The sequence below is a fragment of the Rhinolophus ferrumequinum genome, chromosome 22 (genome assembly GCF_004115265.2).
Source record: "Rhinolophus ferrumequinum isolate MPI-CBG mRhiFer1 chromosome 22, mRhiFer1_v1.p, whole genome shotgun sequence".
In the NCBI taxonomy this organism is placed as follows: domain Eukaryota; kingdom Metazoa; phylum Chordata; class Mammalia; order Chiroptera; family Rhinolophidae; genus Rhinolophus; species Rhinolophus ferrumequinum.
The window spans coordinates 27,246,825-27,272,919 of NC_046305.1; the positions used below are offsets into that span (position 1 = coordinate 27,246,825).

The 26,095-nt window shown below is 41.4% G+C and overlaps 1 protein-coding gene and 3 pseudogenes across 1 annotated transcript; 1 reads left to right on the forward strand and 3 right to left on the reverse strand.

Moving 5' to 3' along the window:
• Positions 1-2,617: 2,617 nt before the first annotated feature.
• LOC117014898 (prohibitin-like) lies at positions 2,618-3,646 on the reverse strand (annotated as a pseudogene).
• A 318-nt stretch (positions 3,647-3,964) lies between these two features.
• LOC117015043 (translationally-controlled tumor protein-like) lies at positions 3,965-4,947 on the forward strand (annotated as a pseudogene).
• Positions 4,948-11,305: 6,358 nt separating this feature from the next.
• On the reverse strand, positions 11,306-15,850 carry LOC117015044 (tubulin alpha-1B chain-like; annotated as a pseudogene).
• A 3,199-nt stretch (positions 15,851-19,049) lies between these two features.
• Positions 19,050-25,519, reverse strand: LAX1 (lymphocyte transmembrane adaptor 1). Its single transcript, XM_033093434.1, has 5 exons — positions 25,431-25,519; positions 22,856-22,965; positions 22,369-22,479; positions 21,712-21,797; positions 19,050-19,982 (listed from the first exon to the last, which is right to left on the reverse strand). The coding sequence occupies exons 1-5, from the start codon at positions 25,517-25,519 to the stop codon at positions 19,050-19,052; spliced, it is 1,329 nt and encodes a 442-aa protein (XP_032949325.1).
• Positions 25,520-26,095: the final 576 nt, after the last annotated feature.

The following is a 26,095-nucleotide window of genomic DNA, read 5'->3' on the forward strand; positions in this document are numbered from 1 at the left end:
CATGAGCTAATGGTAACCATACTTGAAATGAATGGAAAGATAAAATTCTTGGCAAAGAAATAGAAACTATAAAAAAAAGAACCAAATAGAAAAATTTTAGAACTAAAAAATAAAATATATGAAATTAAAAGTTAATCTGATGGGCTAACAGCAGAATAGAGATGAAAAAGAAAGACTCAATGAACATGAAAATAGATTAGTAAAATGTATTCAATCTGAAGAACAAAGAGAAAAACAATTGGAAAAAAGTGAACAGAATCTCAAGGATCTGACGAACCATATCAAAAATTTTAATATTTATGCCAATGTAGTTCTGAAGAATAGGAGAGACAGATTGATGCCGAAAAACGTTAGAAGAAATAATAGCTAATAGCTAAAAGCTCCCCAAATTTAATGAAAGACATAAATTTATAGATTCGAGAAGCTTGGTGATCCCCAAACAGAATAAACTAAAAGAAAACTACATGAAGACACATCATAATAATTAAACTGCTGAAAGCAAAAGATAAAGAAAAATTCTTGAAAGCAGCTAGAGAAAAATGAAATATAGGGTACACATAGGTGAAAATGATTTGAATGACAACAGATATCTCATCAGAAACCATGGAGGCCAAAAAACAGTGGGATAAAATCTTTAAAGTGCTAAAAGAAAAATCTGTCAACCCAGAATTCTATATCCAGCAGAAGTATTCTTCAGGAATGAAGGCTAAATAAAGCCATTTTCAAATCAAAGAAAACTAAGAGAATTTGTCATGAACAGACCAGTTCTAAGAGAATTGCTAAAGGAAGTTCTTCAGAGTGAAGGGAAATAATACCAGAGGGAAACTTGGAATGTTAGGAATAAAGGAATAGAAGCAAAAGTTGTAAGTAGCTAGGTAAACATAAAGGTCTATTTTTCTTAAGTTCCTTTAAATATGTATAACTAAGTAAAAGCAAAAATTATATCATTGTTGAAGTTTTCAAATGTACACTTAATACATATGACAGCTATAATATAAAGAAGGAAGGGTAAAGAGGCATGTATGGTTAAAAGCGCTACATATTAGTTGAGGTAGTAAAATATCAACTCTGAGTAAACTGTGAAAAGTTAGTTGTATACTCTATATTTCCTAGAGCAACACTTGTAATGATAATCCAAAGAGATTTAGCCAAAAAATAGTGAAGTTAAAATGGAATAATAAAATATATTCAAATAAAAGGGATGGAAACGTTATTTCAGGAAAATGAAAATGGAAAAAAAAAAAAAAAAAGCTGGGGTAGCAATAGTCGTACCAGTCAAAATAGACTTTAAAACAAAGGCTATAACAAGAGACAAAGACAAACCCAGTAATCTGACTTCTGGGTATTTATCTGAAGATCCAAAACACTACTTCAAGGGGACATGTGCATCCATATGTTCATTGCAGCATTATTTACAATAGCCAAGATGTGGAGGCAGCTTGGGTGTTGGTTGATGGATGAATGGATAAAGAGGAGGAGGTACATATATTCAATGGACTATTGCTTGGCCATTGAAGAAATGGGTTCTTGCCATCAGCAGCAGCATGGATGGACCTGGAGGGTATTATGCTGAGTGAAGTATGTCAGACAGAGAAAGACAGATGCAATGTGATTTCACTTATATGTGGAATCTAAAGAACAAAGCAAACAAACAAATAAAACAGATACACACTCATAAATACAGAGAACATTTTGATGGTTGCCAGATGGGAGGGGAATTAAGGGAATGGGTGAAAAAGGTGAAGGGATTAAGATGTACAAATTGGTAGTTACAAAGCAGTCATGGGATGCAAAAGAAAGCATAGAGAATATACTTCATAATATGGTGATAGCTATGTATAGTGCCGGGTGAGTATTAGACTAGTCAGGGGGAATCATTTCTTAAATTATACCAATGTCTAACCACTATGTTGTATATCTGAAATTAATTTAAAATAATATTGAATGTTAACTGTAATTGAAAAATTAAAAGGAGGGGGAAAGGAGAAGGGGAATAAGAGGTTCAAGTCCAGGTATAAAACAAATAATTTGGGGCCGGGCTGGTGGCTCAGGTGGTTGGAGGACCATGTTCCTAACGCTGAGGTTGCAGGTTCAATTACCACATGGGCCAGTGAGCTGTGCCTTCTACAGCTAAGACTGTGAACAACAGCTCTCACTGAAGCTGGGCTGCCGTGAGCTGCCGTGGGCTGCTGTGTGCTGCTGCGGGCTACCATGTTCTGCCCAGCTTGAACCGGAGGGGAAGAGAAGGCAGAAGAATGGGAGAGAAAAACAAATAAGTCGTGGAGATGTAATGTACAGCTTGGGGAATACAGTGCAAGATGGTTGCTGGACTTACGGTGATCACCCCTTTGGTTATATAAATGTTGAATAACTATGATATATACCTGAAACTGGTATAATGTTGTATGTTAGCTACATTTTTTTGGTAAAAATATTTAAAAAATTAAATAATAAAAGAAAGCAGGAAAGGTGGAACAAAAACAAGAAAAAAAAAACAGAAAGGAAAAGCAGAATACAAATGATAATATGATAGCCCTAAATCCACTCATATTAATAATTATATTACATGTAAATGATCTAAATACACCAATTAAAAAGCAGAGATTGTCAGATTGGATTTTTTTTTTTTTGAAGTGATTTTACTTTTATTTCCTTCACTTGAAGCCAATCATGAAATTTCACAGTGATTCTGGGGTGGGGGCGGAAGGAAGGCGGTGTTAAGGATCCTTGGGCTGTGGCCCAGATGGCCCAAGGAGGTGCAAGCAGGGCAGGCCTCACTGGGGCAGCTGGAGGAGCACCGACTGCCCGGCCGGCAGGCAGGTGATATTCCGAGACCGTGAGAGCTGGTATGCAATGTCCTCTGCGGCTTCCAGCTTGCGCAGCTCAATGAGGCCGTCGCCTGCAGTGGCAAGCAAGTTGGCGATCAGCTCAGCGGCCTTGGAATCGCCCTCGGCAGAGATGATGGCCACCTTCTTCTGCTGCTCGGCCTTTTCCACCACAAATCTGGCCCTCTCCGCTTCCTGCTGGGCCACCTGTTTGGCTTCTACTGCTTCTGTGAACTCCTTCCCGAAGGTCAGATGCGTCAAGGACACGTCATCCAGGATGAGCCCGAAGGTTGCGGCTCGCTCTGTAAGGTCGTCGCTCACCTGTCTGGAAACCAGCTCTCTCTGGGTGATGAGTTCTCCAGCATCAAAGCGAGCCACCACCGACTTGAGGATCTCCGTCGTGATAGAGGGCAGCACTCGCTCGTCATAGTCCTCTCCGATGCTGGTGAAGATGCGGGGAAGCTGGCTAGTGACCAGCCGGAAAAGTAAGCGCAGGGTGATGTTGACATTCTGTAAATCTTTGCTACCAGTGATTACTGGCACATTCCGTGGTCGAGAGCGGCAGTCAAAGATAATTGGTTTCTGTACCCAAGGGATGAGAAAGTGAGTCCCTTCCCCTACCACGATGTCCTGCACTCCACGGAACCTGTCAGAGATGACAGTTCTGTGCCCAGCGTCCACATTATACAAGGCAGAGTTCACCACGCCTCCTGCAAGGCTAAGGCCAAGCCGAACTTGCCAATGGACTCAAACACTTTGGCAGCCATGTCTCCTTCTGCTGGACCCACTCACACCTGCTTCCAGTCTGACCTCCACATGAATTCCACCTCAGATTGGATTTTAATAGACCATATCATAGTTGCACGACATTGTGGTTGTGATAAATACTACTGAATTGTATCATTTCTAAAAGGGTTAATTTTATGTTATTTGAATTTTACTTCAATAGGAAATTTTTAAAAAAATACCACAACATAAGCTATATACAAGAAACCCACTTTAAATACAAGACATAGATAGGTTAAAAGTAAGTGGATGGAAAGGATATACCATACAAACACTAATCAAGAAGAAAGTTGGTGAGACAGAAAGGACAGCTTTTCCTTACAGGTAAATCACAGTTAACAAAGGGAGAGGTAATGAAAGAAATAGAAAGTCAGTATTGTGCCACCACTGTAATAATTGTTTCAGGCAAGATTCACCAATAGATGCTAAAACTAATAGGATAAAATTTGAGAAGAAACTGGGTATTTGTATAGTCTCAGAGTATCTTCTCTCAGGTATTTATTTATTATAAAAGGGGGAAATAGTCACTATACAGCAGAGAAAATTTACAGACACCAAGTGGTCAAGTTAAACATCACTAGTAATAAGACATATTGGTATCATATACCTGCTAATATAATGCACTGAGAAGGGAACATTATGCAGTTTTCATGCCAAAAATGCATAACTTCAATCTAATCATGAGAAAACATCAGACAAAAACCAATCGAGGAATACTTTACAGAATAGCTGACTATATAGTACTGCTTTTTCCACCCCCACCCCCAGCACAGCTGTCACTGCTGGGAGCACCTGGCTTCTGCAAGGCCAGTGCCAAATAGTCTTCTTCCGGCCACCATCGTGATCATCCACTCAGGCTTCATCAGCCATGATGAGATGTTCTCCAACATCTACAATATCTGAGAGATCAGATCACGGATGTGCTGTGCCTGGAGGTGGAGGGGAAGATGGTCAGTAGAACAGAGGGTATCATTGATGACTCGTTCATTGGTGCAAATGCCTCTGCTAAGGGCCCTGAGGGCGAAGGTACCGAAAGCACAATAGTCACTGGTGTTGATATTGTCATGAACCATCATTTGCAGGAAGCCAGCTTCACAAAAGAAGCCTACAAGAAGTACATCAAAGATTGTATGAAATCAATCAAAGGGAAACTTGAAGAAGAGAGACCAGAAAGAGTAAAACCTTTTATGACAGGGCTGCAGAACAAATCAAGCACATTCTTGCTAATTTCAAAAACCACCAGTTCTTTATTGGTGCAACGATGAATCCAAATGGCATGGTTGCTCTGCTGGCCTACCGTGCAGAATGGGATGACCTTATATATGAATTTCTTTAAGGATGGTGTAGAAATGGAAAAATTTTAGTAAATTTGGCAATTTGGATCCATCACCTGTCATCATCATAACTGGCTGCTGTGTTTTTATCCACACACCAGGACTAGGACAGATGGGACTGATTTATCTTCAGCTCTTCATTTATTTTTGACCTTGATTTCTTTGGAGCAGAGGCATTGTTTTTAAGAAAATCAGGTCATGTAGGTTGTCTAAAAATAAAATGCATTTAAACTTAAAAGAACACTGACTAGTACTATTCAAAAGTATCAAGGTCATGAAAGACAAAGCAAGAATGAAAAACTGCCACAGACTGGAGGAGACTAAGAGACACACAATGATTGTTATGTGGGATCCTGGATTGGATCCTGGAACAGAAAAAGAACATCGTTGAAAAGCTGGTAAAATCCAAATAAAGTCTGTAGATTAGTTAATACTATCGTACCAATGTTGATTTCTCAGTTTTCATCATTATTTCATAATTATGTAAGATGCTAACATTAGGGGATATTTCATGAAGTATATGTGGATAAGTCTAAAATTATTTCAAAATCAAACTTTTTTCCTAAGTGAAGGGCAGGAAGGAAGGAAGGAAGGAAGGAAGGAAGGAAGGAAGGAAGGAAGGAAGGAAGGAGAGAGGAAGACAAGAAGGAAAGGGTATTGGCTATATTAATGTCAGATAAAGCAGACTTCAGAACAAGGAATATCACCAGTGATAAAGAGAGACATTAGAGTCAATTTACCAAGAAGACATTATAATCCTAAATGTGCATGCAACTAACAACAAATCTTCAAAATACGTGAAGACAAAATGGGTAGAACTGAAAGGATAAAGAGGCAAATCCACAATTACGTTTGAAGATTTCAGTGCTTTTCTCTGAGTAATTGATAGAAAAGTAAAAGGAAAATTAGTAAGGATATAGATGACCTGAGCAACTCTATCAACTGTTGGGAAAATCTCCTGGGGGTTGAGAGACGAAAGAAAGAGGCTGACAACTCCAGCATTACATCAAGAGTTTATTAAAGGACCTTACATACAAGGTGGGTCTTGGGTGGCTGCAAGATTACGTGGATATCCTTGGTGCTGTGCGGCAAGTACTAAAGAATTATATAGGACAGGGCAGGATGGATAGAGGTACTTGTAACCTGCCACAGACAAAGGGAAAATGCCTTACATGCTTTCCCAGGGCAGCACAACAGCCTGTTCCTGGAACCAACATAGGGGCATTAGGGGAGAGGTCAATTAGATAGTCTCTGAGGGTGTTTATGTGAAGCAATCTCTGTTCTGGTCTGGATCTAGCTTGAGGGTCCAGCAGCGGTCACATCATGAAACAGTTTCTAGGAGCTGAGACTTCAACCAACTTGACCTGACATTTTCAGAGCATTCCACTCAACGGCAGCTGAGCACATATTCTTTCCATGTGAGATTCTGCAAAATTAGAATACACCTGGACAATTATGTTTTATCTGGCATTGTCAAGTATGAGCTCTCTCCTCTTCTAGGGAGTTAGGGTTCTCCAGGACACTTGAGCCAAACCTGAGTTTTGTCAGCATCTGAGAGCAAGTTACCTAGGGATCTTGAAATTTAGCCAACTGGAGACCTCCCTGGATGTGTCTGCCTGGTATCTCCCAGGGCATTGGTGGCTCTCTATGGCTGCCTCCTGCTTTGAGGTTTGCTGTGACTTCCAGGAAAGAAAGCACTTCCCTTAAATTAAGACCACATCTGCCACATAATCTAAATCAGTTTATCAGGAAACCAGCAAATGTGTCAGGTCTAGCAGCCTTCTTCCTCATCTCTCGTTTCTTCTTTTGAAACCCTGTATGTGCACATATCTTTTTACTTCTCTAAATCTTATAACAGGGCTTGAGATATTATCAGATTTATCTTTCATCAGAGATATTAATCTGCTATGCAGATGTGGTAAACAAAATAATGCCCCTCAATATGTTCATGTCTTAATGTCTGAAACCTGTGGATATGTTGCTTTATCTGGTAAAAAGGACTTTGCAATGTGATTAAACTAAGGATTTTGAGATGGGGAGATTATCCTGAATTTGGCAGGCCCAATGTAATCACAAGGGTCTTTATAAGAGGAATTCATGACAGTGAGAGTCAAAAAAGGAAGTGTGACAACAGAAGCAGAGGTTGGAATGTGTGCTCTGAAGATGGAGAATGGGCCATGAACCATGGACTGCATGCAATCTCTAGAAGATGGAAAGGCAAGGAAAAAGATTCTCTCCTGGAACCTCCTGAAGGAATTACAGCACTGCTGACACCTTGATTTTACTCCTGTGAGACCTATTTCGGATTTCTGTCTTCTAGAACTGTAAGGTAATAAATTTATGTTGTTTTAAGCCACTAATTTTGTGGCAACATAAAACTAATATAGTAGTCAAATTTATCAGCCTTTCTTTTTATAGCTTTCTAAGTTTGGATTCATGGTTGGAAAGACCTTTACCACTCTGGGATTATAAAACTTCTCCTTGTCTCTTTTTGAAACTTCCATGGTTTTAGATTTTATTACTTTAATAGATTGACTAATTGAAGGGACCAGCCAGAGGTCCATATCTTGCACTGAAAGAATAGCAAGATGGAAGCACAGATGGAAGAATCATTGTTCATTTGACCTTTTAACTAGGGCTTGTCTTTCCCTACAGGTGTCTGTTAGCACAGGTGGGGATGACCATTTACTGTCTAGCCAGCTGATACTAGGCTGCAAAAATTAGATTTGGGCATAGTGTGCCAGGAGAGAGTGAAGACTGAAGGAGCCACAGTTCTTGTGAGAAGGGCTGTGTTTTTGTAGTTGGAATGGGAAGGTGGAATGTCCCATATTCCTGTGAAGAGATTCAGGTAAGCACATAAACCCGAGCGTAGGACGGAAGGCCTGAGGGAACCAGGGTCAGCTACATAATTTGTGGGACCCAGTGCAAAATGAAAACGTGGAGCCCCTTGTTAAAAAAATAGGAAAAAAGTGCTGTTAGAAGTGCTAAAATATAAAGCTTTTTCCTTTCTTCTAGTCTCTCTTGACTTATGGTGTTTCTTACTTTCTATTTAATGCCATTCTAAGTAAAGAAAAGTTAGAATTTTAAATTGTTAACATGAATTTTACCATTCATCTTTATATTGTGCAATGCCAGTTTTAATGTAAATATATCAGCATTTAACTCATGTGGAATCACCAAAATTACGCAATTTTTATTTTGTAGCTGGTACATGCATACATTAATTCTTGTTATTTATAGATTCTGTGTTTGCAAATTTCCCTACTTGCTAAAATTTATTTGTAACATAAAAATCAATACTCTTGGCACTGTTGGTCATTCATGGACATGCTAATGTACAGAGTGGGGAAAATTTCTATCGGCCAACACTCATCTTCCCACCTGAGTTTGAACAAGGCAAAGTCTGCTTTCTTGTTTCAGCTCTCAAAGTATAAACAAGTGTCGTGTCCAGCACGACACGGGCAGTGAGAGAACGAGAAGGGGAGGCGAAGGGTTAAGAAAGAAACTGAAGTCAAGAGATTTATGCAATAGGGGCCAAGGGTCTCACAGCCTCAAAGGACTGAGAGCCCGGAATCGGGCCACCGTGTGGCTTTTATTGATGTTCACACGAGGAAGTAGCATTGTTTTCTGCACGGTCTGTGAGTCTCATACATCATACCAGAAAACTGATTAAAACCAATCACCTTTGCCTGCAAACAGCCGGAATCGGAAGTCCCATGATGTCTTAATAATTGTGGTATGTGCCTCCCCAGGGATGAAACCTTTATGCTGAAACTTATTGATAAGAATAGAAGGAGAACTGATGTTGTCACATCATTGAATCACTTCCCAAGCAAGTTGTGGGAAGGAATATAGCCACAGAGGCAGAAGCTCTCCTTAGACAGGGGAAGGTAGGGGTCTATGCCCACCTCTTTCAACCCCATGAGTTCTCCAGAGGGCCCCTATGCGACTGTGCTTGTCTTAGGTTGTTCCTCCTTTGAGGAATCTTACCCGTCATTGACTGACCAGCCATCCTTTGGGGCCACACAGGGAGACATAAGATGTAAGCACAAAGGTGAAGCAAAGTCCCTGAAAGGATCAGTCTCACAGACTCTTCTTTCTTTAGGGGTAGGCACGAGGGGACAGACGGGTAGGCTGCTGCATGACAACAAACAAGTATCTTTTCTACGGTCTATTTAGTGAAACATTTTCTGCACTTTTGTGCTTTCTGTTGGTGATTTCACTGTTTCAAATGACCCCCATGTGTAGTGCTGAAGTGTGATCTAGTTTTTAAAGGTCAAGAAGGCTGTGATGTGCTATACTGAGAAAATATGTATGCTAAATAAGCCTCATTCAGGCATGAGTTATAGTGCAGTTGGCTGTGAGTTCCAGTGTTAATGAATCACCTGTATGTGTTAAATTTGTGTCTTTAGACAGAAACACACATAAAACAAGGTTGACGAAATGTGACCAGAGCTCGCAGGAACCTAACTCTGTATTTCCCTTGGGAGCAGTGTGGTTCAGTATTCACTAATTCGATGTTTATGGTGACTTCTTAGACTATAACTACCATGAATAACAATAATTAGTTGTATTTCATTCTTACCAGAAAAGTGGAAACACTGCACAAAATAACTCATGAGGTTTTTTTGTTTTGTTTGTATTTTTCTCAATGCCTTTACTTTGAAACATGAGGGGAAAAAATCTTGTAGGTATACGCATCATAAAGACAGACATTATCACAGGTGTAATGACAAGTGGGGAAAAGAAGGATGAGGGACACAGGCTAGAATGGGGCTAATGAATTTATTTATTTAGCAATACCTAATTAATTTATTTAGCAATATGCAATAGCAAAAGACAAAGGCAATGAATAGAATGTGCTAATGACAGAAAGTAAAGGTGGTTAAGACTAAACTATATACATTGATACCAATGTCATGTCAAAGGAGTACACATATTTACAAGTTTAAGAGATCCCAACATATATTTATTATTGATCAAAAATCACTTGGCTACATACACAAATAACATCAGTAAGGAGTATCCAAAAACAGTAATAAGCTCTATAAGATAGTAACTATTACAGTAGATGTCAAAAGCTCACGAAACTGGGTGAGAACAGCACTGGAAAAGTCATAAATCAAAGCCTTGTCAGATCTGTAGCTGAGAGAAACTCAGGCGTCTCCCACACCGCTGCTTGTTAGTTCCCAAGAATGCTCCTGCTGTTGGCATTGTTGTTGGCATTGTTGTTCTTGTTGTTCTTAGAAGTCAAGGCATCTTCTGATGTTATAAGCTGCAAATTGCATATAAGTTTTCAAGGTGTTAACAATATGAAGAATGTTGCTGTTGTCGTTGCTGTTGTTGTTGTTAGAAGTTAGGACGTCTTCTGATGTTGTAAACTGCAAGCTGTATACAAGTTTTCTAGATGCTAATAAGTTCTCAAGAAGGCTAACGATGGGGAACAACACTGGAGAGGCCGGGAACCAGCCAGACCTCACCAGGTTCATGGCTGGAAATCATGACATCCCCAGGTATTGTAAGTTGCATGTTGCTGGAAGTCTTCAAAATGTTAGAATGATGAGAAATCACCAATGACAAAATGACCAAATGATGAAATAATAATTATTATACTATTGCCAACTGAGGTCTGTCTTATACATTTTCTCAGATGTACCTTAGAGCCAAGTTTCTTGTTCCTGCCTCCCTCTCCAGGAATGGCCAGTTCCGGGATGGTCTGGCAGTTACTGATATAAATGTTGCCCATCCGGCCAAAGGGCCAATTTATCCGGATAAGCAATATCTACTGTTCTTGCTTGGGACCATCAGCCCAAGCTCTTCTAAAGGCTGGCAACGTGCCTGTCACGTTGTCCTCGTATAACTTAGCTACTTCTTCACTGCATCTGCTGATGTGGGCGAAACAGACAGAACAAAGAGGGAATTCTCTCAACTCCCGATGAAGAATTTCTTTAACCCTAAGCTAACTATCACCTCACAACACGGACAGAACAACAAACGTTATCTCATATCTCTCCTACTTGAAAGAATGAGACCAAATAGAAAACCTCATCTCATGTCTCCCCTGCTCGAGAGAATGAGACCAAAGGGGGACAGAAATCAACCTCATCCCATATGTCCCCTGCTTGGGAGAATGAGACCAAGGGGGAATTTACTCAACCGCTGATCACAGCACAGAAATTACCTCACATGCAGGAACAGATAAAAGCTAACAGACAAAAGCTCACATCAACCAATGAAGGCAAATTTTCTTCAACATCTTCCCTACAACAGGTAAAAGCGAAGACAATCTATCCAGAAAGCTTTAATGCCTGTCAGCTTGAAGATGAAGTACCAAGTATGACCTGTTGAAAGGAATGGTAATTAGTATTCCTCTTCTTCTTCCTCACACTCTCCTTCAACAGAATCCATACCAACCTCCTCATAATCCTTCTCAAGGGCAACCATGTCCTCACGGGCCTCAGAAAACTCTCCTTCCTCCATGCCCTCACCCACATACCAGTGAACAAAGGCATGATTGGCATACATCAGGTCAAACTTGTGGTCCAGGCACGCCCAGGCCTCAGCAACAGCTGTGGTGTTGCTCAGCATGCACACAGATCACTGTACTTTGGCCAGGTCTCCACCAGGTACCACAGTGGGAGGCTGGTAATTAATGCCAACTTTGAAGCCAGTGGGGCACCAGTCCAAAAACTGGATGCTGCGCTTGGTCTTGATGGTGGCAATGGCAGCATTGACATCTCTGGGAACCACATCACCATGGTACAACAGGCAGCAAGCCATGTATTTACTGTGGTGAGGGTCACACTTCACCATCTGGTTGGCTGGCTCACAGCACGCATTGGTGATCTCTGCTACAGAAAACTGCTCATGGTAGACTTTCTCAGCAGAGCTGACAGGGGTATATGTGGCCAGAGGGAAGTGGATGCGGCGATAGGGCACCAGGTTGGTCTGGAATTAGGTCAAGTCAACATTCGGGGCTCCATCAAATCTGAGGGAAGCAGTGATGGAAGACAATCTGGCTAATAAGGCGGTTAAGGTTAGTGTAGGCTGGGTGCTCAATATTGAGGTTTCAACGACAGATGTCCTAGATGGCCTCATTGTCAACCATGAAGGCACAATCAGAGTGCTCCAGGGTGGTGTGGGTGGTGAGGATGGAGTTGTAGGGCTCAACTACGGCTGTGGAAACCTGGGGGGCTGGGTAAATGGAGAACTCCAGCTTAGATTTCTTGCCACAATAGACAGAAAGAAGTTCCATCAGCAGGGAGGTGAACCCAGAACCAGTTACCCCGCCAAAGCTGTGGAAAACCAGGAAGCCCTGAAGACCTGTGCATTGGTTGGCCAGCTTATGAATTCAGTCCAAGACAAGGTCAGTGATCTCCTTGCCAATGGTGTAATGCCCCCAGGCGTAGTTATTGGCAACATCATCCTTGCCTGTGGTGAGCTGCTCGGGGTGGAAGAGCTGGCGGTAGGTGCCAGTGCGAACTTCTTCAATGACTGTGGGTTCCAGGTCTACAAACACTGCTCTGGGCACATGCTTGCCAGCACCTGTCTCACTGAAGAAGATGTTGAAGGAGTCATCTCCTCCTCCAATGGCTTGTCATTTGGCATCTGGTCATCAGGCTGGATGCCATGTTCCAGGTGGTAGAGCTCCCAGCAGGCATTGCTGATATGGACACCAGCCTGGCCAATGTGGATGGAGATGCATTTATCCACGTCTATGGGTTAGCAGGCACAGGTAACAGGAGTAGACACCGGATTCCGGTTATTGTCCCCGACAAGCTAGGACTCGAGGTAAATAAGGCACTGATAACTCATCAGTTTTTATTCCTATGATTATGATTTATAATAAGAAATATATACTTGGTCCTTGTTTCTGATACAGAGCTTCTAAAACCCTTGGAATTTCCTAAGTGATGAGACTGACAAAGATACCTTTTGTTATGTTAATGGTGACATTTGGATCGTACCTAAGCGTAAAGGCCAAGAGAACCAACCATGTGATTAGAGACCTGCAAATTTCAGTCCCACCCCTGCCCACCTCCAAGGAGGGAAGAGGGGCTGGAGGTTTAATCTCTTGTCAATAGCCAATTATTTAATTAATCATGCTTATGTAATGAAGTCTCCATAAAACCCAAAAAGACAGAGTTCGAAGAGAGCTCCTGGGTTGGTAAACCAGAGTGCTTTCACTACGAGGATAGAAGCTCCTTTGGGACCTTGCCCAATGTGTCTCTTCGTCTGGCTGTTATTTCATATCCTTTAATAGCCTTTGCAATAAATTGGTAATCTAGTGAATAAGTGGGTTTCCTGAGTCCTGTAAGTGCTCTAGCAAATTAATCAAACCCAAGGAGGGGGTCCTGAGAATCTCTGATTTATAGCTAGTCAGTCAGAAGCACTGTGGACTTTCAATTGGCTTCTGAAGTGGAGGGCAGTCTTGTGGAACAGAGCCTGCAACCTGTGGAATCTGATATTATCTCTGGGTAGATAGTGTCAGAATTAATTTGAATTGTAGGACACCCAGCTGGTGTTGGAGAATTGCTTGGTGGTGTGGGAATGTCCCATATGTCACACTTGGTGATCAGAATTGTTACTTCCACTTCTTGATATATGCACATTCTACCAAGACTCTCCACTTATTGAGAGTAAGGGAAGACTAAAAGGAAAAGAAACTATGGGTTACCCTATTTTTCTCTTTCTTGCTATGTCATTATTTTCAGCATATGGTTAACTAATATAAGGAAGTAACAGAAGTAAGAAAAGATATGACAGGTTTTCTTGGTTTTTTGTGCCTTCTTTCTGTGACACCAGCTTATTGACTGGTTTAAGAACAGAGTTTCTAGAAGTATTTGCAAGTCAAAACCGTCCCTCAGTCCACAGGGAAACCATAAGTGATAATAAAGCTCCATCATACTAAGGCAGCGCTCAGGGAGGAGACTGGCCAGAGGGGCAGAGAAATCTGGTCTTCTGCTCACCATCAGAGGGTGGTGACAGGGAAGAAGGAGACGTAGCAAATCTCTGTATTTCATACTAAACAGTATTCTGAATGAGGTCACAATAAATATATTGTAAGTTTGAATAATTAATTCACTATATCTAATTAAGGAATTATAATGGATTATTTTTATATCTATTTTCTTATCTGGATCTTGAAAAAATTTCCTCATATTTAGCATTATCAGGCATATGAGATCAGATAATTACAGCAACTGGGCACTCAATTTAACTCAAAATTTCCTGGCAACTATTGTGAGAAAATAAAACTATAAAGGGAAAGAAAAGATTATAATTTTATAGGAAGTTTTTTATCTATTAATTTGTAAAAATTCTCAGAACAAGAAATAAACAGAAAGGTTTCCTATCTAATATGAGACAATCTACAATTTATTAATCATTCTTAATTTGGGAGAATGTACATAAGTGTAACTGGCTTATTGGGGTATAAACATGATTTGGCTTTGTTTTTTTCCACGACCTGCTCCCCAACTGTGGTAGGTTGAACCTCCCTTTCCTACTGGGTGGTAGCTTGCTTAACAACTTATTTTGATCCCATAATTTTTCATCCCTTCTTGATTATGAGAATTCTCTCATCCCAGTAGTTAAGATTCAGTTCTGGCTGAATCTTTGTTCTCACATCTGATACAATTCTTCCTTACTTGACTGGGTGAGGTTGCCATCCTCTCCGTGTGTTTGTTGTTGCTTCCCTGGCCATTAACACCAGACTGATACGGTGCCCTCTGTGTAGTAAGAATTTAAATGCTGGCCACTTGTGAGGTAACTCTGAGAGCCCTGAAGAAATCTACCCACAATATAGTCATGAGACGTGGGAGAACAAGCTACTGGAATAATCTTCCTTTATCCTACTATTTTATTCCCTTCAGGCTGCTATAACAAAAGCACCACAGACTGGCTGACTTAACCCTTTTATTGCATTAATTGATTTCAAGCTTTTTTTCCCCAAAATGTTTCAAAAATCCACAAAAAATAAAAAGTTGATACTTTGACTATTTTATGTATTTAATAACATTTTGAGCTGCTTTGTAAATAAATGACAATTCTATTTTAAACTTTTGTTATATGGTAATAAATTTACCATTATATTGAATTTTGGCAAAAAATACTCAAAACATACTAAGTGGCATCAATTAGATTTAAGTATAGACAAATTAGAATCTAATGGCACTGATGACAAAAAATTTATTACAAAATGTTGCTTACAAAACATCTTTGTTGTTGATAGTGCAAGCCACAGGAAAACATATTCAACTGTTGCAGGCAAAGTTAAACCACAAACATCTTTCACAGTTCTGTAGACTGGGAAGTCCAAGATGAAGGCTCCAGCAGATTTAGTGCATGGTGACAGCCCACCTCCTCACTCATAGACAGCTGTCTTCTGGCTATGTCCTCACATAGTGGAAGGGTGAGGGGGCTTTCTGGGGTTTCTTTTACTAGGTCCCTAACCCCATTTATAAGGGCTCCACCCTAACAACCCAATCACTTTATAAAGGCCCCACCTCCAAATACCATCACATTGGGGATTAGGTTTCAGCATATGAATTCGGGGGCACAAAAATTCAGTCTCTAGCACTCATGATTTGTCCTATAGGCCCTTGCCTGGCATCCTCTTGAGGTGGTGCCAACAAGATGGCCCAGGCCCAGTCAACTTCCCCCTGGTGATGCGCTTATTGTTGCCGTGCCCAACAGTGGGTGGCCAGCTGATTCATAGGCTCCCTCTCAGTTCCGGCAACTCTCTTCTTTCTCCTGGGGCATCAAGCACTCCGCAGAAGGAGATAGTTACCACCCCCAGGGATGGGGGCAGTGAAGGAGAAAAGAACTTCTCTTCCTGACCAGCATACTCCTCAAAGGCTAGCCTCAGTCACCTCTCAGTGTTCTCCTGTGGAGCAGGAACATGGTGCAGTAGAGAGCAGTATATGGTAGGACTAATTTTCTCACTCTGAATAAGCCCTGACCCCTATCAGACGGTGGCACTCTGACCTCAGACTGTGGGGTGTTTTACACCTTTACTATTCAGCTTTAGGCCTTAGCCTAGATTCCTGAACAACAGTAAAACCTTTCTCAACATTTTATGGTATAAGTAGGTGCATTGAAATCACATTGCCAATCATCAATTATCAATAACTTGCCTTTATCTTGGCCTTGTGCTAAGATCCAGGGTGAATGTAAAGGACTTAAATACATTTAAGTCAAAATATGTTTGACTTAATGACGCAGCAGGCAAAGATGCAGATTGACAGAGGAGATTGAACTTATATGCACATGCTAACAAATAATGCAGAAAACAAACACCCAGAACAACTACTCTAGCATGTGCTTTATGCCACATCCATTTTGCAGAAGAAGGAACAAAGGCACACTTATTTCAGTGGGATGCGCCTTTTGTCTTCACTCACAGCTTTATTCATGTTTTAAAATTATTTATTTTAAAATAGTTTACAGAAGAGTTGTAAAGATAGTACAGAGAATTCCTATATACCCTTCACCTTCTCTTAATGTTAACATCTAAGAAACTAACATTGATATACTACTATTAACTAAAATGTAACTTTTCCTTTTCCTGTTAATGTCCTTTTTCTGTACCAGGATGTAATCCAAGGTACCATGTCATACTTAGTCATCATGTAGCCTCAGTGTCCTCCAACCTAACAGTTTCTCAGCCTTTGTGTTTCATGACTATAACACATTTAAAAGTTCTGCTCAGGTATTTGTAGAATGTCACACAATTTGGATTTTCTGATCTTTTTCTCATGATAAGACTGGGATTGTGGATTTGGGGTGGGGGGGCGGGGAATACCACAGAGGTGAAGTATCTTTCTCCTTGATCATATAGTAATACAACTTATTACCAGTGAGCTTTCTTTGATCACGTGGTCGGGGTGATGTCTGCCAAGTTTCTCCACTATAAATTTGTTTTTTTCCCATTCCATATTTTATTTGTTAGAAAATAGTTACTAAATTCAGCCGACAGTGAAGGAGAGGGGAATTAAGTTCCAGGGGGAGTATCAAATAATTTGTGGACACATGTTAAAATCATCACAGTAATAAATAAATATTTTGGGGCTATGCAACTACCTTATTTCTCCTTAAAGTGTCACTCACTAATTTTAGCATTCATCAAGACTTACCCACAGCAATTATTCTGTGGTGACTTAGTGGTGATTTTCTTTTTCCCTCATTTCTTCTACATTTATTATTTGTAATTTATCTGTAAGGAAGATTTATCCTTTTCTTCTATTTTATTTGTTTATTTGACCATTGGTATGGACATCAGTCATGGATATTTATTTTGTTCTTTGGGTTATAAATTTACATTATAATTATTTATTTTTATTGCTCAGATCGTTCTAGCTTTGCCTTTGGGAGCTCTTTGAGTTGACTCCTTTGGACATGCCCTCATCTTTTCTTCCCCTGCCTACCCCTCTCTATTTCCTTTCCTTTTCCCTCCCTTCCCTTCCCTTTTCTACAAGATGATCAAGCTCATCCTGTGTTTACTCTGGCCCAGCCCTAGAAATAGCCATTTCTCCAAGGAGCTCTGTTTCCTTTGATTGGAGAACAATATTTAGAAACCAAGATCTGAGTGCTATGTGTGGTCATTGTTACTGGGGTGCCATTGCTTCTAGGCTGTCTAGTGGACAAAGCTGAGAAATGTATCAATACTAGCCTATATCTATATTTATTTCTATATCTATTCATATGTATTAAAATAAACATGAGTTCAAACTGTACCCCCAACTTTAATCCAGCACCACAGAGTTCATTGGAGCCTTTCTTACTTGTTTATTTGTTACTTCTTTCTCTGATGGTAAGAAACCTGCCTCTTCTTATTTATAATATATTTACTTATTTGTTCAACCTTAGTATACATTTAAAGTAGTTTCAGGATTGCTAACCTATACTCCTGTGAAATGCAAATTTACCAACTAGAGTACTGTTATGTAGAACTCTTTGAGTCTTTATCTTACAGTTTCAAGTGAAAACATTGTTTTCCAAAGTTAATTAGGCCAACTCCTTTTCCCCCCACCCTCTTCAGTGTGATGTTATGTCATTCATATATTTGTAATACAGTTAGATTCATTCATTTGCATTCCATCATGGGTTCACCTGACAGCCTGGTTAATTTTTTTTTTAATTTGCATGCAATAAAAGTCATTCTGTATGCTATACAGTTCTTTTTGCATTTTCACAAATGCATGAAGTCATAGAGCCAGCCACCACAGTACCATACAGAACTCCTCCATTACCTGAAAAATTCCTTGTAGTAAACTCCTCCCGTTTCTTCAAACTTGCCTGTTACTAATCTGTTTTCTATCCCTATAGTGTCACCTTTTCTAGAATGTCATATAAATGGAGTTGTACAATATGTAGATTTTTAGGTCTAGCTTCTTTCATTTAGAAAAGTGCATTTAAGATTTGTCTATGTTGCATGAATCAATAGTTCATTTCTTTTTTTACTGTTGAGTGTGGATATTCATTGTATGACTATACCACAGTTTATCCATTCACTTGTTGAAAGAAATCTGGATTATTTCTAGTTATGGGCAAATGTGAATAAAGCTGCTATACACAGTCATGCATGGTTTTTTGTGTGAACACAAGTTTTCAGTTCAGTTGGAAATGTGGAATGGCTGGGTCATGTAAGTGTATGTTTATAAGAAATTGCCAAACAATTTTCCAAAGTGAATGTTATGCTTTGCAGTCCCATCAACAATGAGTGAGATTTCTTATTGTTCCACATCTTGTCCGGCATTTGATTGTCTACCTTCATTTTAGAGTGGAAGCTTTCCCACCCCCACTCCCACTTTTCCCTTCCTTTTGGTCTCTGCCCAGATTACAAAATAAGCTGTATTTTTCTTTTTCAGCCTGCTGGTATTAGTGGAGGTAATGATTTTAGATTATATTTCCATTGTGCACTAAAGTACTCTTTTATTTTTTATCTCCTAAAAGGCAATTTTAGCAAACATCGTTAGATTGGTATAACGGCACCAATCTATTGGTATAACGGCACCTGCTTGAGAAGAATTTCTTTCTGGCTTTCCCAAGCCTCTGCTTTTGTGAGCCTCTTAGCTCCTACTCATCTCAGCCTCTTTTTAGCCTAACCAAGTGAATCCACTGAAATATGAGGATGGTCATGGGTCTTCACTAGAAGACCTGTAGTGGCTTTGGATCTGGCAGGATAGATTACTCCATGTAGCTTTCCAGCTGGGTGGCTGGGTCTTAATTCATCAGGAAGGAACCATGTGTCTGACCTCTGCTCAGAGTCCTTGCCTCCTAACTTGGCAGCTAGCATATTCTCATAGTCATTAGAGTCCTTATTTGACATCTCTTCCCCATGTTTCATCTGACTGTTCTCACTCTGAGAAGATGGCTCATAAATTACATAATCCCCTAAATCCAAGGACCTCCCTGATTGCATGACTAGTTGGACATGGGTCCCTAGACCATCTGTTCTGCCTTCTACATGGTCTGTGTTTAAGGATATCACTTGTCCTGACTGCTGCTGGCTTCCATTGGAATATGTTGATGGGACATTTTCATAATCTCTGCAGCCCTGAACAGACACCCAGGGATGCTTCCTCTGGATGGCCCCGAGATCCAACCCTGCCATGTTGACATAGTCATTTGAGGTCTGAGAAGAATCTTCCTCATCACTGAGTGGATCATTGCTCTCGGTTCCTGGAGACCAAAAACTGGTGCAGTCACTGGCATTCCCACAGGCTTTGTCTCTTCCCTTAGTAAATTTCAGCTCCTGGGCACTTGAGAGGACAAAGAGATTCTTGGAGAGGGTGTTGTTAGAAGCTAGAGTCTCAGCAAACTCTTCCGTTGTGGGGACATTAACATAATCTCTCAAATTCTCTGAAGAAATGCTCGTGTAGTCTCCAGCTGCTCTGATATTGACATGGTGTGCTGAGACAGTGAGGTTCCCACACATCTGGGGACGCATGGCATTGTCATAGATGCCCACAGCATAGCCCACAGCATGAGTATGGGCTCTGTGCACCTGGAGGGCATTGCTTGCTGGGGAGGGCTATGAGCAAAAAGAGAAAGCCAGTGACAAGATGGAAGCAGAAATATGTATAAAGCCTTTCTTCTTCCCTACCCAGTACTGCTATCTGATTGTTCCTTCACTCAGTTCTCCACCTTGGAGAAAAGCTCTGAATCAGGGTTTCCAAATGCAAGTCTTCAGATACTAGATAGTTACGAGAAAAATGGGCTGAGTTTAGGGAAAGCAACAGTGTAAATGTGATGATAAATAGTAGCTGTTTTTTGGCCTCAATGTGGGGATTCAATGGGGTGTGGGGAGAAATATTGTAAACTGGAGCGAGCCTGCTACCTCAGAGCACATTGAGGGGCAACACAGAATAGTGGCTAAAAGTAGAGACTTGGACTCAGACTGAGGGTGCTATTCCCAACCTCACCACTTTGTGCTGAATTTGGGCAAATTACCTAATCTCTCTGTGCTTTCATTTCCTAATTTATAAAATGAGGATAATTATATCAATAATATCTATATCATCAGGTTTCTGTGAGGAGTAAATGGATTATTACATGTAAAGTATTTAAAATCACTCCTGACACCCAGAAAACACTAAAAAATATTTGCATTATTATTAAAGGGGCAGCTGACACACAGAATCAGCTGATTATGGCCACTTAGGGATGCTGGTTTGATGTTTCCAGAATTCCTGAATTTTCAAGAAAAGCTGGACATCTGGCCTTTAATGTGAAATCTTTTAGATTTTTAAATGTTGGGCCACTGGCTCAAAATGTTTTTCAGACATTTAGTCCAAGCTAAATATTTTTGTAGGCTGAAGTCAGTTTGGGATCTAAGCTCTAGATGCAAAATCCCCTCAGGACCCACCTGAGTCTTGGAGTGGAGTCTTTTCTTTCTTGCCCTTTACCAGTGGAGCCCAAGTATGGGACAGGTGGAAAGAGGAGGAAGCAAAGCTGGCAACAGGGAGGTAGCCATATGGTAAAGACAGGCTAGGTAGCACCACCATCATCAGCATAACTGCATTTGCTTGAGATGACCGTAAAACCGAAGGGACTCATTCTTTAACAAGTAAACAAGAACTTAGCTATGGAAATGAGCACCCTAGTCCTCAGAGCGGTCCCTCTGCTGTGCCTCTGCTCCACGCTGTGTGGGACTCCTCTGTGGGAGCTGCCTTCAGAGCCAGGTGAAAAGACACATGGGATTATTAATTGTAACACTTCTTTTGTAACCTCAAAGGGTAGCTCGCATTTGATCAAACACTTTCTACACCAGTGCCAGTGACTTATGACTATTTCTGCTGTTGAGGATAATTGAAATAATTTGACACAAGCCCAAGAAGTAATTCCCAAAGCAGGGTTTTATGTCTGTTTTGAGCACCAACAGCAATGTTGGAATATCTGTGACCCTCTGGAGGTGAATTACTTTGAAAAGGACTATGCTTATTTGAATAAGCACATTATCATGTCTTTGTTAAAACAACCCATTACAGTTCTAACATCACGTCCTGGAGTATTGTTGCCCTGGTGCCCTTCTTAAAATCCAAGCACTTGCTCATATCTATCTTAATTTTTCTCCTTGGGCAGTAGGGAGGTCCTGAGGCTAGTCTTCCTGATTTATTAATAAGGTCGCAAGGGCGAGTGCCAAAGGACACGTTGTTCGACTCTGATGACAAGATTGAGGACCTGTGACTCTTTCACCTGAGTTTTTCTGCCAGAAATTAGTCATTTCTCCCAAGAAGCTGGTCATTTCACATGACTCTTACCATATGTGCTGAGGGAGGGCTGTCAGAGTTTCTGGGAAGGAGGTTCTCGGTACTGAAAATGCGTATACTCCTCAACTGATGTCTGCCTGAAAGGACAGAGAACAAATCCTGACGATAGTTAGCCAGTCCTAGCTTCAGCCTCAACACTCCCTGTATCATGAGTGAAGTGGGTTTGTGTGGTGTCTGATGTTTGCGGGCTGGTGTTCTGTAGCACTCCAGATGGTCAGTACTACAAGCATGGTGAGCTCTGAGACCTGGAGCCCTCCTCAGCTTCTGAGGTCACAGGGAACATGAGCACAAGGCTGTTGAGGCTGGGAAGGAAGCTCCTGGTGGGAACCCTCCCTGCCTGTCATGCTGGAAGCCATGTTATTCTTCTGAGTGTCTTCTCCATCCCTAGACACACCCATCTGTCCTCCGCTACCTTAACATCAAGAAAAAAACCCAAAACTAGACAACCCCTGCTCCCTTTTTAGAGCTCTCTAGGCCCCCCCACTGGCGTTGCATTTTATAGTCTATCTATCCCATTCTCCTCCATGCTCCCTTATGGGCAGGAAGTTCTAGAAGTTTAGAGGAAGTTGCTTCCAGGTGGTGAGAGGTGCATTTTGGGGGCAGAACTTCAGTATGTCAGGCCTCTATGGATTACAAAGAAAAACCTACCCAGCTCTTCTTGCCTCCGGGGCAAGAAGTCATAAATATTTTTGGCTCGTTGCCTGGGTCGAGGCAGAGTCCGTAAGGGCATGATGGTAACTTGCAGGTAAAGACCTCGCCCTGCATGGCAACGAGAGAGAAGGGGACTCTTGGGGATGAAATTGTCCCTGAAAGCATTTCCTCACCCAGCATCATAAAAACTGAATTTTTAGACTTGGCAAATTCCATTTGAGCTACAAAAATAGGGGGCTTGGTGGACAAAGCAGAAAACAGGGAAGAGAAAACGGGGGCACAGGGTTACTAGGGCAATGATTTTCAAAATGGATCCACAATCAGCACTGAGCCTTTTGGAGCCACAACCTACAATCTTAATTGAATCAAGGACCAGTGTGTCCTTGGTGCAATAGCGTATCCCTAGAGAATAAACTGGGCTTTAAATGCCAGGCTAGATTATTAGTCCTAGTGTGTCTCAACTTTGGACAAACAAGGGACTCACGCTTTTTCCGTTTATTCCAGTTCCACAGGACACAGAGAACCGCGATGACCAGGAGGACGGCGAGGAGTCCCGCAAACCCAGAAAAGATGCTGCTGCTCTGGTCTTTATATCTAAGAGGAAAACCGAGTGCCAGGACCCAGCTGTGGGAGGGTGGGGAGGTTGGAGAAAATGCTTCTTTCAGGAGTTTGAGCCAATTTGGAATGGAAGCCGGGTACAGGAAGGCTGAGGTGGGATAGGCTGTGTAGTGGAAGACGGCCATCTCTTCGTGGGCAGAGGGAAATTGTACGCTGGAGAAGGACTATCCTGTGTGAATACCTATTGGATGCCTGGGTTTTGCATGTGATACTTATTTAATCTTTGCAACAGTCCCATCTCTCTTTGTGGCCAAGGAACCTGAGATTTAAACTCAGAAAGGTAAAGTCACATATCAGAGATCACACAGGCAGGAAGGAGCAAAATTGGAATGTGAGTCTAGGTGTGCCCAAAAATCGTGCTCTTTCCACTGCATCACACTGACCTCCAAACTTGCAGAGTCAAGTTCATCAGCCCTTGCTTCCCCTCATTCCGGATCCTGGGTGGATTACCCAATTTACAGTTAGAGTGTGGCTCTGTGACAGTCCAGCTTGTGTGCACTTGGGTAACTTTCACAGGACCAACAACTTGTGGAGCTGGTCTCCAAGCAACACTCTGTTCTGTTGAATTTAACCAATGCAAATGCACCGAGCAAGTTCTGTGCCACTTGCAATTCCCCTGCGGGGCTGGCATTCGTGTTCTGCGTTGTCTATTGTAACAGCAAGTAGCCAGAAGGAATCACTAGCTGACCTGCCACCCCCAAATATAGGAACCAGGTCATCCATCAGGGAAAGATTTTGTCCTCCTGAGTTCTAGGCTTGTTTATCCAACTTTGTACTGGGCATTTCCACTAGGCTGCCTGACATCTCAAACCAAATCTGTCTGAAACAGAACTATTCTCTCCCCATAAACCTCCTCCTACTCTGGGGTTTCCCATCATCTAGTAGCTCAGTCTAAAACCATCCTTGACTGTTCTCTTTCTTTCATGACCCACTTCTAGTCAACCAGCAGATTCTGTTGCTCAGTCCTAGGCATCTATCCCAGATCCCATCACCTCTCATTCCTCCACTGCCACCTCCTGGCCTAAGACACTGTGTGTTCCACATGGACCTTTGCGACGACCTTCCTAATTGGTCTCCATGTTTGCACTCTCAGCGCCAGCATACTATCTTCACACATGAGCCAGTGTGATCCTCTAGAAGGTTAATCAGATCACATTGCTCTTCCACTTGCAACCCTCCATGATTTGCCATCACACCTGATAATAGCCATAGTCCCCACCCAGTGAGGACTTCATGGCATCTTATGTTCTGGCCTCTGCCTATCTTCTGACCTTATTTCCTACCAACTTTGACTTTGACCACCAGGATTCCTTGCTGTTCCTTGCCGGTGCAAATCATAGTCCTGTCTCAGACCTGTCTGCATGGCTCAGTCCCTCATTTCATCCAGGTCTTTTGTGAATGTCACCTCCTCAGATAGGTCCTCCCTGGCCACACCTATTATTCTCAGTCCCCTTACTCTGATTATTCTTCATAGCATTTATGACTGACGTTATAGTATACATTCATTTGTTTAGCTGTTTCTGATCTCCCACTTGATTGTAAACTCCAGGAAGTCACAGACTTGTCTACCTTGTTCACCTGGAATCTAACAGTGCCTGGTACTTACTAAGGGCCTGATGAATATTGGTTAAATGCATGAGTGAGTGAATTAATAAACAAATGAATAAATACAGAAATCGTTTTGTTTTTTTTGTGTGGGGGACACTCCAAGGTTCTGACTTTATAAATTTAACTCCCATCAATGCTCCTGCCCACCTGCAAGTGACATGTGTTTGTCATGGTAATATTTATTTCCCCAAATTACAGCAATTTAAAATTTATTATACTTGTGTTGTTATCATAGCACTGAAATTTAGACCTACCAGTGTTCCTAAAGTTTCAACTGCTGATGGACTTTTATTTTTGTTAGTAAGATACTGAACGTAAAGATATAGCAGTAAAATTGATATCTACAACTAGTTCTGTGAGATTGTATGTCCTAAAGATATATCTTTAAAAAATATAATCATAACTATGGCTCATGGCAAATTTTTAGGACCTAAAAACACATCTTTGGAAAAAGTGGGCCTTCTGTTTTCATCATGGTGGACCTAGTATTTTTTTGAGGAGTGATTTGTGGGATCTGAGATAGGAAAGACTGAGGACTGTGATCAGGGCACCTGAGAGGTGAGAAATCCAACCAAGCCAGGCAGCCAGATCTCAGGAAATCCTGTGTTATCATAGCTTTTCCTTTCCCCCAATGACTCCTTTTACTCCTCAGTTCCTATTCCTTTCTTCCCAGTAACCTTGAGCAAATTTCTTTGAGCCTAGACTTTGATGGTTTTAGTGAACCTGAGTCTGGTTGTAGGTGGTAGCACTGTAGGATAGAAAACCCCCAAGGTAGATCAGGGCCCTCTGTGTAATTCAGGGAAGGGTGGAGTTCACCACCCTGAGCCACTTACCTGTCCAACCTGCCGAGAGTTACCTCTAGAGAGCTGGGCTCCGAGGTACTTCCTCTGATGTCTGAAAGTGTCGGGGTGATGACATCCATTGTCCACAGGAACCTCTTTGGCTTCAGCTTCTCCTTCTAAGCCTTCTCTTAAGCATAATTAGCTAGCCAGCATGTCTGCCACTTTTTCTGGCTTTTCCCAAGATTCTGTCCCCAGGAGAAAAGGCAAAATTGGTTTGCATTTTACATATAATCCTGTGTGGTAAAGCTACTTTTTTTAGTAGATAAGAATAACAGAAATCCTGTTGTTCTCCATCCATGACTTCCAAACACTCCCAGTACACAACTTTCTACTCTCGCAATTTATTCCTCTGAAATCTTTATTCACCACAGTCCCTCACCAAAAAAAAGTTTCTTGGTTTTTAAACTTCCAATCTTTCTAGAATTTTTCCCCCCAACAAACTCCCTACTATGTGTTTACCCCTGAAATGTCAGGCTGAGTTGACCCAAAATACAAAAACAACAAGTTTGGTTCTTCCTGGATGTGGCCACAAATGCCCATTGTAGAAGGGGAGAGTACATCTGGTGTCATGCTCCTTTTAAGGTGGCTCAGGGAGAAGCCATAGTCTTTGCCTTCTGGTGAAAATGTGAGGGGCACAGAGGTGGGAACTGCCAAGA